General features: G+C 36.8%; 2 protein-coding genes across 2 annotated transcripts; one reads left to right on the top strand and one right to left on the bottom strand.

Annotated features, from left to right (window-relative positions):
- Positions 1–3,504: 3,504 nt before the first annotated feature.
- Positions 3,505–6,199, top strand: LOC108666064 (protein rogdi). Its single transcript, XM_018152873.2, has 5 exons — positions 3,505–3,664; positions 3,922–3,993; positions 4,494–4,640; positions 5,439–5,650; positions 5,977–6,199. Exons 1-5 carry the CDS (start codon positions 3,629–3,631, stop codon positions 6,197–6,199), a joined length of 690 nt encoding a protein of 229 aa, XP_018008362.1. The 5' UTR covers positions 3,505–3,628.
- A 2,167-nt stretch (positions 6,200–8,366) lies between these two features.
- LOC108666067 (elongation factor G, mitochondrial-like) lies at positions 8,367–20,548 on the bottom strand. The gene is made up of 16 exons (XM_018152876.1): positions 20,362–20,548; positions 19,999–20,163; positions 19,401–19,533; positions 18,297–18,420; positions 17,537–17,617; positions 16,831–16,947; positions 15,721–15,839; positions 14,758–14,953; positions 13,973–14,138; positions 13,139–13,285; positions 12,669–12,760; positions 12,304–12,406; positions 10,782–11,052; positions 10,130–10,249; positions 9,237–9,397; positions 8,367–8,660 (listed from the first exon to the last, which is right to left on the bottom strand). Exons 1-16 carry the CDS (start codon positions 20,458–20,460, stop codon positions 8,463–8,465), a joined length of 2,292 nt encoding a protein of 763 aa, XP_018008365.1. The 5' UTR covers positions 20,461–20,548; the 3' UTR covers positions 8,367–8,462.
- Between the last annotated feature and the right edge of the window lie 264 nt (positions 20,549–20,812).

Raw genomic sequence — 20,812 nt, forward strand, 5'->3', positions numbered from 1 at the left:
CAATTTTATTGCAATTAACCTAACCAAATTAGTATTGATGGGTTAGATACAGTAAATAAAAATTAGTTATTTTTATGTTTTACCTTCCCTACATGGATGTCTACTTTAATCTACCAATCTCAAAAATTATTCACATATACTTATAAAAATCAGTCTTTTCATCAGTCTTTTTAAAATCAGGTTGGACAAAATAATTGGAACACTACACTTATTAGTACCTATTTGTTAAAACCCTCCTCTGTCCAAAATATTCATCAGAGTTACATTATATTGGTATAAATATATAATTAATATATGCTGTTTTTACTATTACAGGTATATTGCACAATCTATTCTAGATTTATTTAAAAATTAGTTAATTTGCATGACTCAACTGATTTCGAAAAAGGGCAAATTGTTGGTGCTTGCATGGCAAGAGCTCTGATCACCAGAGTCGCTGAGGTTTTCAGTTTTTCGAGAGCTACTATATCAAGGAGACAAGGACGATGATGCAATTAAAAAAACAGGGGAAAACATCTAATAATCGCACTAAATGTGGACATGTGGTCGACCCTCAAAGCTATCTGATAGGGATCAAAGAACATTAAACTGCATTATGAAAAAAATAGGTGATCTATGGCTACAAAGGTGCGTGCAGAGTTAAATCAGCATCTCAGCAATGAAGTTTCTACCAAAACCGTTCGTAGTGAGCTTAATAAGGGTGGATACCATGAAAGAGCCGCTATCAGGGAACCTCTACTTTCTTCTGGAAACATTCAGAAGCGGATGCTGTGGTGCAAGGACCACAAAACCTGGTCTCCAGACCAGTGGAGGTGAGTAATATTCTCAGACAAGTCTAGTTTTTCCCTATTTCCTACTTCAGGACATGTTTGTGTGGAGGCAGCCCAAAGAAGCATTCAACCCAGACTGTCTTCTTCCAACGGTAAAGCATGGAGGATGTTTAGTTATGTTTTGGGCAGCTATATCGTGGGCTTCTCTTAGTCCAATTGTTGCCTTGCATGGCAGGATCAACTCCAAAGATTACCTGAACATTTTGGGAGATCAGGTGCATCCAATGTGCCAAACATTGTTTCCTGAAGGTGACGCCATCTTCCAAGATGATAATGCTCTGATACACATGGCCCGAATCATTAAAAATTTGCATGAAGAGCATGATAGCAATCTTGAACATATGAATTGGCCCCCTCAATCTCCAGATCTGAATATCATTGAACATTTGTGGAGCATGCTTGAGCAACAAGTCAGGAATCGATATCCTCCACCCTCCTGTCTGGATGAACTGGAGAAGGTTTTTATGGAAGATTGGCTGAAAATTACAATAGAACAAGTCAAGAAGCTGTATGATTCGATTCCCAGATGTATTGAAGCTGTATTGAAGCTGTATTGAAGGCTAAAGGGGGTCCAACTCCGTATTAAATAAAGTTTCTCTAAATTTATCAGGTGTTCNACCGCTACCACCACATTACCTTAAATGTAGTGCCGCTAACGCTACTGCTACTGAAAATGTAGTGTTCTACCGCCCACCTCTGGATATGATTGTGCAGAAGTGTTGAAGGCTATGTTCTGGAAGGCAGGAATCATGATGGCCCATTACATGTACATCCAATTCCACCTGTACATCCATCACATGTACAGGTGGAATTGCCGAGCTCCTGCAAGAAGCAGCCGACTGAGTCAGACTGACACCTTGTTGCCGGGTAGATGTCTCACGTTGTGGGTGAGGTAACCGTGTTACCTACTTTGAGTTTGGTTTGGCAACAACCCTTCTATCTAGTATGTTAAAGTCAAATGAAAGACTGGTGCCTTATATCTCAAATTGAAGTAAAAATACAGTGACAATGTAATGAGTGAATAAGTTTAATGGCATTCAGGAGTTATGAGTTATAATTAGGGATAGGGAAGGGAGCATGGACAGGGTTACACATATTCCATCATTGATGAACTGAAAAATAAAGAATACAAAAGCCAATAACCTGTCCACTGAATAATAATGCTAAGCCTGAAGAGAAATTGTATGTTAAAACTGATGCAATAAATATTTAAAATAGATTCTTAATTGATAGCAAGCTGGTTGCATGCAGCAAGCAAGAAAATATGAAAAACAAAACAGACAAACATTATAATATTTGGAGTGAAATTGGGAAACAATTGCAAAGATAAGCTAAAACCAGAACCAGGATAAACTGCTCAAGCAATTTGTAAAAGTAGTGACGTTATTGAGATGAATACACAAAAGCAAATCATTCAAGAATAAATTTCAAGCTGACAGTTGACATGAGAAATTCAATAAACATTAGATGAAAAGTAAAGCACAAACAAAGCTAATTAATCAGATTAGGAGGTAGCAAAATTGTAGGACACTTACAAAACATCTTTGCAATTAAAAGGATCACACCTAACTAGACTCACCAACAACTTGTGGCAGTTCCACTTAATGACTCGTCAATTTAGGGATCAGTAACTGCACTTGCATGGTCCTCCAATCATTATCACAATAATTGACCAAGTTGCAATAAATAGAATTAGTTTACAGGCTGAAAAGAACAGGAAGAAAACATACATTCAACAATAATTAATAAGTAAACATTAATTCAACAATAATTCATATATAGAGAGCAGATGGTTGGGTGAAAAATATGGTAGAGGCCTCCGGGCAACAACATATCGGTAATGGAGGAGATAATCGAATTCTATGATTGGAGGTACTTTTAGATCTTGCTAATGACAGATAATCTGTCATAGGTCTTGGTCGTGTTACTACGTGCAACCAATATTTGCATAAGTCAGGCAAAAACGGTGGGAACTGTGGGGGGGGGGTGTGAAGGGCTGCTATATTCCACTGTTACCTATACTCTTAGATGATGACACAACATTGATTACATAATAAAACTTTTAAGTGATGGCACAACATTTCCAATTGTTATTCCAATTTGCACTGCTTCTCAGCTTCCTAAATAAGTCATATATTCTACTCATTAGTTACTAATATTCATTATATACTTATGTAACTAATATTACTGCACTGCACTTGACATTTACCACCATAAATACAAAGAAGATTGTTTTCAATAATAACAAGATAAAACATAATTCCTCAAGATCATTCAAACAGTTCTTATTTTTGTTTTAATTTTAATCAATAAATACAAAGAAGATTGTTTTCAATAATAACAAGATAAAACATAATTCCTCAAGATCATTCAAACAGTTCTTATTTTTGTTTTAATTTCAATCTCTCTGAAATGGCAATATACTACACTTATTCCACTTCATCCATGTGATCCTCTATATGAATAAGAAGAGTATATATAGGTAATTATATCTCAAACCTATGTTAGCAATCCTATATAAACATATGTGACACATGACATTGTTCTGCATGGTAGATATCTGTTAAGAGAGATCTGTTATCAAAAAAATTGCCTCTTGGTCACAGGGCTTCAAATCAAGGTGTAAAAATCTTGAATACAGTACATTAAGCTCCTCTAATTTGCATTAAAGGGAGATATGCCTGAGTCAGGTTATGTAGTGTCTAAATAAAATTAATTATTTCAATCAACAGGCAATATTCATACTCTTTAGGTTAATTTTCTTTCCTACTTGTCTCTGTGAATAACTGCAACCAACAATGGTGGGACTTGATCACAGTGAACTAATGGCCCTGGTAAGTCTTATATCTGAAATGTCCTATTCATAAACTATATTATGTATGTTTCTTTGAATTCTGATACTTATTTGATAACAACTTTGAACAATATTTCTTAATTTCCTGTTGTAGAAAATGATTCACTTGGATCTTGGAAATTATTCACTTTTTTACTTTTAGTATTTTTTATAATTATAAGTATAACAAGTTTTAAAGACATCTTGCTATTCCTATTTCAAGTTTTGTATGCTTCTATGTTATATATTCATTTACAGCACCAAGAATATGAATGGGTCCTCACTGAAGAGCTGCCTCGTGCCTATTCTCAGCTTACACATGTGCTAGAGGTAATAACGTTATTTTTGGGCTCACTTGGTTCTGTTTATATTTTGATGTAACCAAATAACATAGATATAATTATGCATCAAAGGTTAACAAGATTTTTGAAAAATACTCATCAAAATTGAAATTGTTTGTTAAATTTATAAGAAAATTTCAAAATCACACAAATTAAAATTTTTTTTTGTTTGAATATTTGGCAATACATAATTATGATAGTAGAAAAAGATCATAATCACTTTTTTCAATAAGTTTTTTTTGTGGTGAAATTGATTTGATGTTCATAATGCAATAAATTAATATCTTGGCCATAATGAAGTCTATTGCAATTCTGTCTTGTGTAAAAATTTTGTATTACCTTTGCAGTTAGTGGGGATATTATAATTTTTTGTAAGTAATTTTCAAAGTATTACAAAATACTGTTATGAGAATGTTTAGCCAGTTATGGCCGGTTTTGATGATAGCTTATTCATTATATTACACCAGCTAATGTTTCTTTTTCCATCAGGAATGTGTGCAGCTTTTTCCAATAAGCGATGGAGATGGCAGCACTGTGACCAAGTCTGAGAAATTCATTATGTCTGCTGCACCTCACACAACTTTAGATCATGTTAAGGCAGTGGTCACAATATCCGGGGACTCCATCATGCAGGCTGTAAGTCACGCTAAACTAACAAATGCTAATGACAGATAATCTTAACTTGAACTTAATATCTTCTAAAGGTTGTAGGTTTTGAAAGATTCAAAAGCACCTTCCACAAAACTTGTTCATAAAGGTGTCCTAATCTTTGATTGGAGTGAATCTACTGTTTTGTTTAAAATTAATATTGTAAAATGTTTCAATTTGGACTCCCTTCCATGTTAGTGATTATTGTTCATAAATTTTTATCATGGAAAGAGTGCAGATTAATGATTGGTCTTATAGAATAGAGAAATCTTATGTATGGCTGGTACATCCCTTCACATGAATGGATGCACCTATACCAGCAAGAACTTTCCTTTTTATTTATAGGGAACCTGAACCATGTATTAGCCAAGTTATTGCACCCTCAAAGAGTTTTGTACTTGAAAGTAATGCTGTACTGGATGAATTTTTAATCAGTTTATCCAGTGAATTCAGTACATTTAAGTACTCAAATCTTTTAATATGGAACAGAAACAACATTTTGTCTTGAGAATTTTATTTCTATATTCATCATCAACGGAATCATTCTATTGAAATATTAAATTCCATAAATTAGATATGTCATTTCAGCTCATTATTGAAGAGATAAATTTTCAGTTATTTCATGAAATTATGAATTCTTTCTTTTGCAGAAGTTTTTGCAGCCTTTACAATTTATGGAAATTTATACAATTTATATCCTTGATAGAAATTTAGAATTTTTCTTGATATAGTGCTCCAAATTCATCAAGGAAAATTTTACTAAAGAAATACCGTAATCTGCTTCAGGACATCAATGTTCGTCTGGGTGTCAGTGATGGCAAGCGTAGTGGTGTGGCATCAGGTGGTAGTGGAAGTGGCAGCAGTGGTAGTGGCACCAGCAGTGCCTTGCAGCGCACTAGCGTCACGCCTGATGCGCCGTGGCGATTGCAGCAAATACAAGATGCATGCAACTACCTGAAGCAAGCGCTAGTGCTTCTCCAGAACAATGATCTTCCCAAGTAATTTCATCTGAAACTTTAATTATAAAGCTTTAACTTCAATACATTTCATGGTAATGTTTGGAATTCAGCAGCTTATACTGTATATTCAACTACAATGATACATTTCATACCTAAAAGAAACTTTGCTGAGTAGACCACAGATTGTAGAAATCAAAATAAACCTGGAAAGTTGCGTGCCACTTGAGAGTAAATTTATAAATAAATTATATTCTACAGAAATTTATTGAACTGCCATTCATGATTTCCATAACAACAGTATGAATGTGTTACTAACATCTTTAAATAATTTTAATCCAGGCTTGCTGACTGAAATGAATTTGCAGAACAGGCGAGGGCTCGGTGTCGCAGCTGAGCCGCGTGTGCCAGGCTGTGCAGCAGAGCCGCCAGTGTCTGCTGGTGCCGAGACGACGCACCATCGAAGAGCTGCTCGCCTCGCCTAACATGAAGGCCCTTAGCCCGCCCCTCGTCCCCGACACTGCACTCAGCTTCTACATCCAGGTGAATAAGCTTCTACATCCAGGTGACTCAGCTTCTACATACACGTGACTCAGCTTCTGCATCCATGACTCAGCTACCACATCCAGGTGAATCAGCTTTTACATCCACGTGACTCAGCTTCTACATCCACGTGATTCAACTTCTACATCCAGGTGACTCAGCTTCCATATCCAGGTGACTCAACTCTCAACGCCACTCCAATTTCAGCAGCTCAGATTTTTATAGATTATTCACTAGTTTCATGCTCTTACACTCTTATTTAAATATTTTAATACTATCTATTATTTTGTTTCCTTACATTATTTCCGAACAGTACTTCTGATATTAATAATATTTTAAATTATTAATACTAGAAAAAATCAAAGAATACCGTAGGTGATTAATTGCGTCCGTATTCGGGATAACCATTAATTCTGTTGATTTTGGANGAATATATAAATATATGCGCGTAAAGAATATACATTTTTTACGCGGTGTGTTCTCACGATATATCGCTTTTTTTTTACAATATTCGTTTATATTAAGGAAGATAAGTGTTTTTCAGCGATGTAATATGTAGAATTCTAGAGCTAGCTTCAACTTGATAATTTTCAAACTTATACAGATGAATTTCAAATCGAGGTTTGTGATTATCACAGAATGTTTACTCATCGCAGCTAAATATTCAAACAACGATGCTACAATTTCGAGTAAATATCTGGTGCTATGCTGCAATCTTAATCATTAAATCTTCGGGACATAATTGTTGAATAATTTTCTGTAGCTTCGCTACTCTGTTGTCACACGTAGTGTACGTTGGTCGCACTAGTAAACTCAAATATCTTCTTATTTACAGATCTCCGTCTTTTCTCAATACAAGGACTTCACGCCAGATTCTTGCAGCGTGTCCACCGTTTCCAATTAAATTAAAGGAACGTTTATCCAACGTACAGGAAATACCTACTTAATTTGTTGTATTAAAATTGTGTGTTTTATTAATTCTTCAGTTTAACTTATCATGTTGGGCGTCCGGGTTCCCTTACCGCCACGTTGGCTCCCCTATACACGCATGGTAGATGTTATCTTTCCTAGCATGGTAAATGACCAGTCATTCTACTCGGAAATGTTGTCCTACTCGAAGATTGACTTGGCAGTGTGAGGTGCTACTAGTCCAGTATATATATTATATTGATCGTGCAATCTATAAACGTAATAGTCATTATAGAATTTGGTTCGAGTAATCTATATACGTCGTGTGCTTTCTAAACAAGGTTAAAATGACGTCGTTAACGAAATGAGATTTAATTCATAACTTCATGGGACGGCTTTATTGGCGTTACTTCCGCCGCATTCGATGTCTCCGTAGCGATAATGGCTTGTAACTTGTCATGTGAGCTCAGCACTGATGATAGCTTTTAATATCTTAGTCATTCCATTTCATGTATCGTTGTAATCGTTATTCACAAACGCTGGATCTCGCTCTCATGTATGATAAAATAGTCATTTCGTGTCGAGGTATTTAGTTGCATAACTACTCAACGTTTTATGTGCGTATGCAGCTTAAAAATTAATTTATTCTGGCGATCTTACTTATTCGCATGTGATGTCATTTGTTATTTATAAGGCATCTCACTCACTGATGATGAGATTCGAAACAACTCTTCGGCTCTGAAAATTGATGTTAAGCTAGGAAAGCATTCCAATTTCAGCCGCTGTACATTCATTTCATGTCTATTTATTTCGTGTCCATAATTATTAACGCAAAGGTTACAGCCAAGTTTGAGCAACGATTTACTACTTAAAGATTCCAATGCAAGGATACAAACTTTCTTTAGGGTGTAGGCACCAATCATTGGAGATCCGTAGTAATTGTATTTCGCCTTGGTGTGTTATCGTAGATGTTAAGAAATGAATCTTACTATGTAAATAAGTCCGTTAAAACTAACCAATGAAAGCATAAACACAAGCAGATCTATTTATTTCCCTACTTCAGCGATAATTTCCAAAAGCTAGCGTGAGTTCACTTAGCTTTTGTATCTGTTCACTTCAGTTTTAATCTCGAGTGCCTCTGAATTCATGGTGCAATTTTTCGGATTATAACCGAATCCTTAGATTTAAGACGCAATATTACTAGGAAAAAAACTTTTTTTAATGTTTATTTTATGAAAACCATTACGCAGCTTCTCACAATTGTCGTCATAGACACCGCCGACATCTGAGGATAAACGAACAAGTGTTAACTGGACTTAATTGATTTTATATATTTTTTTTCCTATCGGACCGTCATTCAGTTATTAAATATACAATAATCATTACTAATAGCTGGGAGTGATTATCTCTTGGAAGTTTTCTTCTTGTTGACGGTGACCCCTGTAGCAGCCGCCTGCTCGGCTTCGTGCTGCTCCATGAGCTGCTGCAAGGTCTCCGTGGGAGCAGGAGCGTAGCGGGAGAACTCCATGCTGTACTCGCCCTTGCCCTGCGTCACCGACCGCAGAGCCGTCGAGTACCCGAACATCTCGTTCAGCGGAACCTGCAAGAAATTCAGCGACACGGTAGTAAAATTACGTTTTATAAATCCGGCGGGTATACTTGATGAAGTTGTTTTAAATTACTAGAAGAGTTGTTTCAAAGGACAAGTAGACTTTTTTCAAAGGATAAGTAGACTTATTTCAATGGGTTAGTAAAGTTGTTTTCTATGCTATCTGGAGTGATACATACAACGTACAAAACGCACATCGGTAATCAAAATTTTAATTTTATCGGCACAAATGTGTCACGATAATAATGCCAATTTGGTGTAAGTTATGAAATAATGAGAAATAACGCACAAACAACTACTATCTACTCCTTATATTGTCCGAGATCATGATTAGAATTCACATATAAGATTAAGTCTATTTTCCAGCCATGATAGAAAGTGCATGATGAAATTTACCAACAAAACTTTGAAAAGCCCAAATCTACTAGCCACAGATACCTACTGCTGCATATTATTTAGGAATCGATTAGAATATTCGAGGTAGTGCTAGGAGGTTCTTAGTGCAAATTTTTCTAATAGTTGCGCAAGTTTACACTCGGAATAATTGTAATGTACACATGAACAGACCTCAGCTTCAATGGTGAACCATCCCTCGCTAGAATCTGTGCCCTTGATGATGGCTTTTCGCCTGTTGAGGTGCGCCAAAATTGCTCCTTGCGACTCCGACGGGCCAGTTACCTCCACCTTCATGATAGGCTCCAAAATCTTCCACTTGCCCTCTTCGCAAGCTGAAAAGTGAAAGAATTTGTAAATAAATTTCATATTGTGTATAAATGATAGCCTCAATGTGTTGAACCAGCCGAGGATCCATTTTGGCCTTTTTGTTATCCAAGCTGTCACATTCTCAGTTTTGCATGAAAACTTTTTCGATAAAATGAAACGGAGATGAAAAATTAAGTAATCATAACGTCATCACACAACAAATTAAACATTTGAGGTTTTGACCAACTTCTGCTAAACATAAATGCACAAAGAATAAAAATTTAATCAAAAACGTAAATTTCATAGTCCTGAATTGATGAATGTAATTCATAATAAGAAAAACTTGCGAATGTCGTAAATCTATATTGAGTAAAACATTCGGTCATCTATCGAGTGAAACATTTAATTCTCAAAGCAAGACCTATCGAAAAAGTGTCACCCATAAAGAACGCAATTCCAAAGACTAAGTTTTGGAACATTCATTCGATAATCATTTTTTTCATCATTATCCGGCAAAATGACTGTAGCCTCGTTCTACATGATTATTGACTAACTTAGTCAGTCTGTGCCAGTGAAACGTGTTTTGTTCGATCAAAATGTTTTCCGCATGTCTAGAGTCGACTGCCTCTTAAAACCAAAAGTACGGATTCACTGGTGAAAATATAAACTATTGGTATCCTGGTCCTCGAAAAATTTCCAAGAATATCTTACTTTTATGCAACATCGCATGTTCCACAACTCAAGTGCCACATTCAGACCTTGTCTCATGGCTCCCATGGTGGCTTGGAAGAAGGCAAACTCGCTGGAGTCGACACAGTGCGAGGCGCCGTCTATGAGTCGGAACTTGATGCCCGAGACGCGGTGGCCAGTCAGCATGCCTGCCAAACAGCAAACGCATGGAAATTTCATGTTGTAATAATATGAGCATCAAGGTTGAGCGATTCAAGTAAGGAGAAATTAAGCAGCGAGGAGCAGCTATGGGCAAAAAAAATATGGCTACCCTGCTAAAAAATCATGAGAAGATGAAAAATTTCCCAACTCAAACGAAACTCATCGACAGAAGGGTATGCAAGTAAAATAAGAAGTTCCATATTGCAGGAAATTCTATCAGTAAACTAAATATGAATATTGCTGACCGATGACTTCGTAGGTATGAGGATAGACTCATGCATTGAGAAAATGGATATATCCAACATTTCTCGATTAAATACTTCTACTCAAATCATAACTAGCTTCTTTCTTGGCGTTTACGACAACTAATAATATAAATCTAATAGGTATTGAATTTTATTGTTGAACATTTTGGAAGCTCTATTAACCCCGCAAATATCAAGACAAAATTAACTGAATTAAGTAAAAAATTAACTAAAGCGACAACTGAACAAAATCAGTGAATCCAGACACACGAACCTTTCTCGCAGTAAGTCTTGAAACCTCTCTCAACTCCAGGCACGAACTGATTAGGAACTCCAGTGCCGATTGTTTCGTTAGTGAACTCAAGCTTGGTGTTCTTTTCCCCCTCGAGCGTCTCTATGATGCCCACGACTCGAGCATACTGCCCCGCGCCTCCTGTCTGTTTCTTGTGCAGATAGTCGTACTCGAAGGGCTCGGTCAGCGTCTCGCGGAATGCCACCTTCGGTTTACCCATGACGACTGGACAGTTGTACTCGCGCTCCATGCGCTGTCGAAGACAATGAGAAAATTAAGTGATTTATGTCGAGGGAAAATATAAGCGTAAGAAGAACATGAACCGTGTATCACTCACAAAGCGAATCTAGAGCAATCATTACTAGATGTCCTGAAACAATACCATTTTAATAGTAAGAAACTGAACTGGTTAATTTATTCATGCCTGTCTCTGAATAATTAGGTAATATGTGAGCCCTATTGGCGCAAAATATTAGTCAGTGAGAAAATTCGTTTCGGTGAGCCTCAAGATTCAGAAACTTCAACGTTTTCAACCTTGTTGAAAAGCCAGCATTTCTGCATTGAAATATTATTATTATAAACTGAGCCCTGAAAATGTAGTAGTAATGTTTCAACAGGCTACTCTGCTTAAATTTATCGAAGCTAATCGGTATCGATGTTTGTGACTCCAACAGAAATATGACAAATAATAAAAGTATCACTCAAGGAGCTTGAAAACCGAACAGGAATAAAAACTCAGTCATAACTCGGAGACCTCCGTCACTACCACTCAACATGGTTTGAACTTTCAATTGGAAGATTAATAAAGAGGGCGAAATTTTCTAAATAATGCACTATATATCTGTCGTGATTAGGCTCCCTTGGTAAAACACTTTCTGCCACCTAAATCCTGCTTGAACGGAAACATTCCTAATGCTGATATGGTTATTTATTGTAGTCAGGTCAAGCGACAGACATGTTTAAAAGTATCATAGGTGTTACATCCCAGTGTAAGCATTTACTGGAAAACGTGCATCAGTCACATTCGTTTATAGAGAATAAATTTTTGCATACCCACTAAAGTTTTACATCGTATGGAATCCTACCACCGTTTACTTTTCCTGCGTTCAAGGAAATTCTAGCTACCACCAATGCCATCTTTATATAAATGTAGCACAGTACATACATCAGCACATCCACGCCCATTTGCCTTGTTTGCTTCGACATGACATGTGGTGGTGAAAGCATCAGCGCTCATGGTTGAAATATATAAGGTTGAACCACGAGAATTTCCGTCCTTCAGTTCAGCTTTCTTATTACGTCACTGAGATCGCGAAACGTAAACAATCCTGTCATTCCCATGACGGATTAGTTGACTGATTTGATCGCATTTCGGTGAATGTTTAATGGCCGTGACGTCACTGAGATCAGTGACGTCACATGCGAACAACAAACTACATCCGCAAAAATTAGCTTCTCATGGGTCAACCTTATACTACTAGTTCAACCATGATCAGCGGCTAACCTGGCCGTAGACTTCGAGGTGCAGTTCACCCATGCCTGATGCGATTGTTTCTTTGCAGTCTTCATCCCAGGTGATGCGGTAGGTTGGGTCTTCGCGAGTGAACCTGCCGTCAAATACTGCATTGAAATCTCATTCGTATCAGATATAACGTTGAAATAAGGGCAAGGAATTCATCAGATAACGTTTCTCATTTACACATTAAATTTAGCAGAAGACAAGCAAAGGCAAAGATGACACAAGTGAAAATATATACATATATATATATATACATTTTACAGATACATATACTAGGACACAACATAACTCGTGCAAATGAACAATAGGACAAACTAATAATAATATGTCTTCTAAGTAATGAGATTTACCTGTTGCAAGCCTTGGCGAAGTTGTCCATGTCTTTGTTGTTTTTAGGCTTAATGGACATCGCGATGACGGGGTCGGGTATGAACATCGTCTCCTGCAAGAGCGAGAACATCGTGAGATGATGACGTTTCAAGTACATCGGATTCATTGATGTTATTATCATGATGAAGGAAATAATAAATAAGGAAAGCATTATAATGCAAAGTTCAGGTAAAAAATTAAGTGGAGAGAATTCAGGGTAAAGCAAAGAACGCAAAAAATGTAATAGCTGGTACTGCGTTTATCTATGAACTAAACAACAAATCAACAAATTAGATGGAGAAAAAACATGAACAATCAAAGTTGAAAGCCATACAAGCTTTCAACTGTGTGTGTGTATCATTCGAACCTTGTTCGAATGATACAAGCGGCAATTATCTTGGTTTGTTTTTCATAAAAATGCCAATTAGTAGAGCCATTGCTAAGCACTAACCAAGGAGATGTTAGACTTGTTGTTGGACAAAAATGTGTCACCAGACGCGCACTCGACGCCAAAGAGCGCAACGATGTCCCCGGCAAAAGCCTCTTTGATTTCCTCCATGTTGTTGCTGTGCATCTGAGCCAAGCGGTTTACTCGAATCTGAAAATAACTTCAATTTTAATTTTTAATTTTGTAATTCTAATTACAATTAGATTATTCTAATTACAATTAGGTTTTAATTCTGTAATTCCAAGTTCAAAATTATCCTTCAATAAGCTGGACTTTCTCATGATAGTAATCGGTTCAGGTGAGTACAACGGTGCATTTAATAGAGACAAGCAACTACGCCGTTTTTACAGCCCAAGTGGGGAATTTTTACCATTTTAGGTTACCCTGACGTGAATTCTTTCGAAAATTTGCAGCAAAATGTAAAATAAATATTATTTGTTTAATGACGAATTAAAAATGCCGCATTAAATGTGGTGAAGGATGATCTTCATTCACTTCATAACCAAGCTCATAAATAAAGTAACGATGTGCCATTCCTTATTCAATTTTCCTTAGGACAACATCGCATAGTAAAGTGAACATATCCCTAAAACATGATGATAATAACTTAACTCTGTTCCAAATTCCACCTTCGTGAGTTACAAACTCGTTAAAATTAAACAAAAATCTTATTGTAAATCAGGTAAATCAGAACACCAAAATTCATTGACTTCAACTGTGTTGTCAGATCAAAGAATTTAATGTACCACAACATTCAGCAGACGGGCAAGGTTTTCACCTCACACTAGAATGCAGTGATATCAATACAGAAAATAAATAAAGATATCAGTAGAAAACCTTCTTGCCGGTGCGCGCGTTGTAAAGACTGTCCCCCTTGCTGACGTGTCCTTGGTAAACTCGCATGTATGTCAGCTGACCAAACTTGCCGGCTTCCAGTTTGAAGGCCAAGCCAACGAACGGGTGACGACTGCTGCGCTCTCCATCCATTGCTACTTTCTCTTCCCTGTGAGAGGGGAGAAAACCTAGCATCATGACTTGACGGAGGACGACGAAGGCGGCGCATCAACATGGCTTTGGATCAGGGAAGTCCTAAACTTGACATACGAGTATAGGTGTGAAGAAAAACTCGCCAGCTATCATCTTGAGCAGTCTCGTATTTGAGGCTAAATTAGCACGCCCCTTCAAGCGTGCCTGAATCTTAGTTCTATCACTTGTATTGTCTCAATCTAAAGCTTACAACTAGATTTTGAAATCAAAGAAAATAACATTTAAACTGTAAATTTCTCATCATCTGATGAGAAATATATATAAAGCTCATTTTTGAGCTGTAAATTTCTCATCATCATCACATTCTCATCATCCAAAAACAAACTGAAATATTCTACTCTTCACATTTCTTCACAACACACAATATTCTACTCTTCACAACAAACTGAAATATTCTACTCTTCACATTTCTTCACAACACACAATATTCTACTCTTCACAACAAACTGAAATATTCTACTCTTCACAACAAACTGAAAAATTCTACTCTTCACAACAAACTGAAATATTTTACTCTTCACAACAAACTGAAATATTCTACTCATCACATGTCTCCGCTCACCGACAAGACGCACTTGCCGTCAGAAGTTTTCCTGAGGGCGTAGTTGATGACCTCGCCGGGGTGTGGGAGGTACTGGACGACGGCGTCCAGCAGCGGCTGCACGCCTTTATTCTTGAGCGCCGTGCCCAGGAAGACGGGCGTGAGGGCGCGCTGCAGAACGCTGCGTCTGATCCCCGCCATCAGCTGCTCTACAGTGGGCGTCTTCTCCTCTGTAATTAGGACGAGTTTGTGCTCAGTTGCTCTCTTGATTAAAACGTTGCCTTGCATATCAAATTTAAGGAGCAAGAATCAATAGCAAAGCATACAGCACAAGTTCTGAATGTATTATGTTTGAAATGCTCGTTCAAGATAAAATTATGTATTCACCTCTTCTCATAATATTCGGATGACAATATCCCGTCATCCGAAGTCATACCAGTCATATTCAGAAATGAGCCGAAAACTTGATTCCTATCAAGTTTTCAGTTGTTCTCTTGATGAAATTAATTGTACGTCTGATACTTTAATGTTCTTCCCATTCCTTCTATTTAGTATTGAAATGGAAATGATTTCAGTTACTCACAATTTTATGAAATTTCTTAATATTATTACTAATTGACCTTAGACGCATTTCATTTTAATGCACGATTACCTAAAGTATGGCTATAATACTTCAATTTAAAACGAGTTTTCATACCAAATGAATATCTAATCAGATATCTGTCGAAATGAATATCACTTGATAACTGTTGTAACCCAGTCACCAAGCAATTGTTGGTTTAGTTTATATTGGTCGAGAATCAAACCAATTTAATTTGTTGGCTTAATACCATCGTACCCCGCCTATATGCATATAAGCTGGCGCTTCAAACTAATAATTTCCCTAATCACATTTTATCGATAAAATTTGTCATAATTATCTTGACACCAAACATTATTTCGGGTCATCTGAGATGTTTTATTTAAAAGATGTCGATTTTGAAGGAGGTGGCTGTACCAAGGAACATCTCGCCGATCTCCTCGTCTGCGTTGGACACCGCCTCGATGAGCTCGTGCCTGCGCTGCTGCAGCAGCTCCTGTAGGTGCTCCGGTACTTCGCCCTCACGAACCTTCTCGCTGTAACATGGGCTGTGTTACTAGGTATACAAAGGGAACGGCACTGTGTTACTGTATAAACAAATAGGTAAAACTGCAATGTGGTAATATAAATACAAATAAAACGGCACTGTGTTCATATAAATACAAATGAAACGGCACTGTGCTACTATAAATACAAATAGGTAAAACGGCATTGTGGTAATATAAATACAAAAATACAAATGAAACGGCACTGTGTTCATATACATGCAAATGAAACGGCACTGTGTTACTATAAATAAAAAAGGAACGGCACAGTGTTACTGTATATACAAATTGAACGTCACTGTGTTACTGGACATTCTAAGACAACGGCACTCTTCGACTATGTACATAAATTAAACGGCATCAATCGCCACGAGTGTTAAGTAATAATAAGGTTATTCCATGAAATGTACTCAATCAACGAACAAATGATAGGCTGTACTGTGATTAAAATGTGACGGGAAGTCAGCTCCATAATGCGTTCGACAATTTGGGAATTTTCTGTCGTTAAATAATAGTACCGGTACCGCAATTTAAGTATTTGTCCAATCATTTGGTATCTTGAAACTCCTTGCAATGTTAAATGCGTCATTTTGATTTACTCAGATACAGTGTGCGACCAATGCACAGTTATAACGTTGGAATTGCATAACAGAACATAATGATGTTTATACTTGAAGATGTCTGTAAACACGGTCATTGATTACAGTCTATAACCCACAGTTGATGAAGTTCACACGTTAAATTTCAAGCAATAACTTTATAAATTTTAATATCTAATTAACCTTTCACCCCTTGAATTTATATACACTTATATATACCGTATATGACAATTTTTTCTCAAAAGAAATTCTGAAGAAATTTAAGACATTAGTTTCGTTCGTAGTAGGAATCAGATCGTCGAAAAAACTAATTTGAAATTATAAGTCATGAGACAAAAAAACATCAGCAGAATCAACAGTTAGTGTGAATCCTGTTGAGTCACCCATTCGTGCCCTCGAAGTAGAGGGCTTTCCCCGTCAGCACATCCACGACGCCCTCGCAGTCCCCCTCTAGCCCGATGGGTATCTGCATGAACGCCGCGTTGTGGCCCAGCTTCGACCTGAGCATAAAAATATAACTCAGTACTCACTGCAGTGAGTGACAGAGAGCGCACTTTCTCGTCGACGAAAACGTGAAGTCACAAACGGACAGACAGACAGACAGACGGACATGGCAAGCACAATACCTAGTGCATTTTTTTCATAAATGAGAAAATGCGCTAAAAAGCATTGACTTCATGACCAGAAAACCAGACAAACATTACCAGGTTTGTCTGGGGACTAAACGAATATGTAAACCGGAAGAAGATACCAACATTACAAAGTTAATCGAATCACGAGAACGACATGAAACTGTTGTTTTCAATATTTTAAATTACTCTTCAATCTTAACGATAATAATGCTATAATTTACATACTTCATGTATAAATGAAAATGCAGGGTCCGAGTTTCAAGAAAATAGGAAAACATAAATAAACTTAACACATATCATTGCACAAACAAGAATTTAAACCATTAAAACTATTAGTTTTGTTAATTTTCAATAAAATAGTTTCAATGAGCTTCAAGAAAATAGGGAAACATGTATTAAAATAATACATATCATAGCACGAACAAGAATTGAAACAATTAAAACTACGAGTTCATACCTGATCTGCCGGAAGACACGGATGGGGTCAGCGCCCTGCCTGTCCAGCTTGTTGATGAACGCCAGCACCGGCACGTTGTACCTGAGATTGCCAGGTATAAACACATATACTCATAACTGAAGCCAATTGTTTTGATTCAATTTAATAAATTATTATTACTCCACAATTTGAAAAATTTTTTGGTTCGTGAAATGACTTAGAAAATCAAGTTTACAAATTACCCCAACTAAGAAACCATCAAAGTAACAGTGAAACATAGAGCACAAATTCTAAACGAATGATGTTTGAAATGCTTGTGCAAGATAAAATGATGTATTCACCTCTTCATTTGCCTGTTGACAGTAAGTGTTTGTGACTGCACGCCGCCAACCGAGCAGAGCACCAGCACTGCTCCGTCCAACACACGCAGCGCTCGCTCCACCTCTACAGTGAAGTCAACGTGACCTGGAGAGTGACCATTAACTTATTAGATGATGCACAATGAATACAGGAAACTTGCTACTTAGTGATGTATTTTTTTCACATCACAATATATCTTCATAATAAGAGCCTGCATTACTTTCATCAACTCCATGTAACATTCAGGATAGTTATGCCGGATGAGAGGAGTGCTTGTTCTCTCGAACAGCCTGTAGCTTTACTGAATTGAATTTATAGGTAGCAAGACAACATGAAAACTGGCGTATAAATAGTCTAGGCACCAATGAAAACGTTGCAATGATGTTTGAAATGCTTGTGCAAGATAAAATTATGTATTCACCTCTTCATTTGCCTGTTGACAGTAAGTGTTTGTGACTGCACGCCGCCCACCGAGCAGAGCACCAGCACTGCTCCGTCCAACACACGCAGCGCTCGCTCCACCTCTACAGTGAAGTCAACGTGACCTGGAGAGTGACCATTAACTTATATGCTGCACAATGAATACAGGAAACTTGCTACTTAGTGATGTATTTTTTTCACATCACAATATATCTTCATAATAAGAGCCTGCATTACTTTCATCAACTCCATGTAACATTCAGGATAGTTATGCCGGATGAGAGGAGTGCTTGTTCTCTCGAACAGCCTGTAGCTTTACTGAATTGAATTTATAGGTAGCAAGACAACATGAAAACTGGCATATAAATAGTCTAGGCACCAATGAAAACGTTGCATTGCATATCAAATTTAAGGAGCAAAAGTTGCATGAGTAACCAAAATTGGTACAATAATTAGGTACAAAATGGCATAATATAAATCAAGGAAACATAGTTGTGAAATAATCTGCATAAATTGATCAGTTTACTATCAACACTTTGAGCCGCAAAAAGACTAGAGAGACAAGAGGGAGTTATTGTAGTAACTGCCTATCCTGGTAGAGACAACTAAGTAAGGCGGGGGTGATAGGTTAGTTTTTCATCGCACTAAGGCCACAGATTTTTTTTATGGGCAAAACTATGAGTTATGACCATCACCAACTTGCTGACCTGCCAGAACCATTTTTGCATTACACAACACCCTTGACAAGCCAGGTACTTATTTATCAATCAGAATTGGGTTAAAGGCTGTGTTGGCCAAGATCTGACCTTCCCAAAAGAACCAACTTGTCCCGAGTGGGACTTAAATTTGGGTCACTGGGTACGAGAGAGCCTCTCACCATTGCAGCTTAAAAGAGAGTTAAATAATTTTTTCACTCAAACACAAGTTGATTCAGTAATTAATAGCAATTTACACCTATAAATATCAGAATTATACAGTTGTAATGAGCATTAAAAAATTGTGTATTAAAGTAAAGTAGTTGTGGCATCACTGGTTTACAGGGGCAATTAAAAATGACAATAACCTTAGGTTGACTGTAGATCATTTATAAATAACAGTGAAGTACCTGGGGTATCAATGATGTTGATGTTAATATCTTTCCACATGGTGTAGGTGGCAGCACTCTGAATGGTAATGCCTCGCTGCCTCTCCAGCTCCATGCTGTCCATCACTGCACCAACACCATCTTTCCCTCGTACCTGTAATTATTTCCCACATTAAAATTAGTTATACCTACCTATAACATATTTTTAATGTTGATTATTAAAATGAAATCCACATATAATTATGCAATTAATGTTCCAATGAATTAATATGACATATTTTTTTGGCTATCCAGCAAACGCTACAATTGTTCTTCAACAAACACTAAATTTTAATTAGATTAAACACCACCAGTTAGATGATTCTATACCATTCTCTAATTAAAAGTTAATAGGATTACTTGAGTTTAATTAATACAATTTATAAACACTAAAAAGAGATTATTTAGAACATTTTGAGCAGGCTGAAATATTTTAAAGAAGGGTGAAACAGGCTTTCAAACAGTAAGTAGGTTGTTGAAATTTCAATTTGTAAGTAACCTTGAAGCAGTGAATAATCATTATCAGAGTTAAGTATATTTAATTAATTTTCACCATACTAAATAATCTAGTTTATTATACCTCATGCATCTGCTCAATTCGTCCAGTGTAGTACAGTATCCTCTCAGTAAGGGTAGTTTTCCCTGAGTCAATATGAGCAGAAATGCCGATGTTGCGTATCTTCTCAATCTGTAGTGCTGCATTATCAATTTTGGAGCTGTACAACCTCTGTTGCGACAGGCTTTTCTGCAAAGAAAACAAGGACATCACAAATACATTTTGCCAATAATTTTGAAAATGACCACTGATAGATAATAAATTCTTAATCAAATTGGTTATAGTAGCATTTTTTGAAAGGTACAAAAAATTTCTCAACTAGACCAGAAATTTACAAAAGGAATATCTGAAGTTTTCCTAAGAATTAGTCTGCATTTATTTACTTACCAGTGCCAAGGAATAAAGAGGAATAAATGATGGTCTTGATAGAGCTGAAACAACAGCAGGAACTTTCAAATGAGGAAGGCATGAAATGCTAAGAAACATTTTTGAAATAAGAAGAAATAAAAATAACCTGGAAATAGTTTTCTATAGCGTTTGACTGTAGAATTTAGCCTAAAATATTTTTGAGATTCTGGAAGAAGACAAAGAGCAATAAGTTATCTTTATTTTTATTACCACGTTTTTCTTAGCTCGCATTCGTGTCTGTGATGATCAAATCTTGCAATCGATATTTCACCAACTTTCTCATTAGCTAGCGCTCTGAAACTTTTAGGGAAGCTCAGCTCCCGATAACAATACAATAATCAATAATTTGTTGCACGTTTCCAGGCGTATAAACTCTAAAGGAACTCACAAGCAGGGGTTGGAACCTTTAATGCACGTCATCCTCGAGAGG

This window comes from Hyalella azteca, unplaced genomic scaffold (genome assembly GCF_000764305.2).
Source record: "Hyalella azteca isolate HAZT.00-mixed unplaced genomic scaffold, Hazt_2.0.2 contig7711, whole genome shotgun sequence".
Lineage (NCBI taxonomy): Eukaryota > Metazoa > Arthropoda > Malacostraca > Amphipoda > Hyalellidae > Hyalella > Hyalella azteca.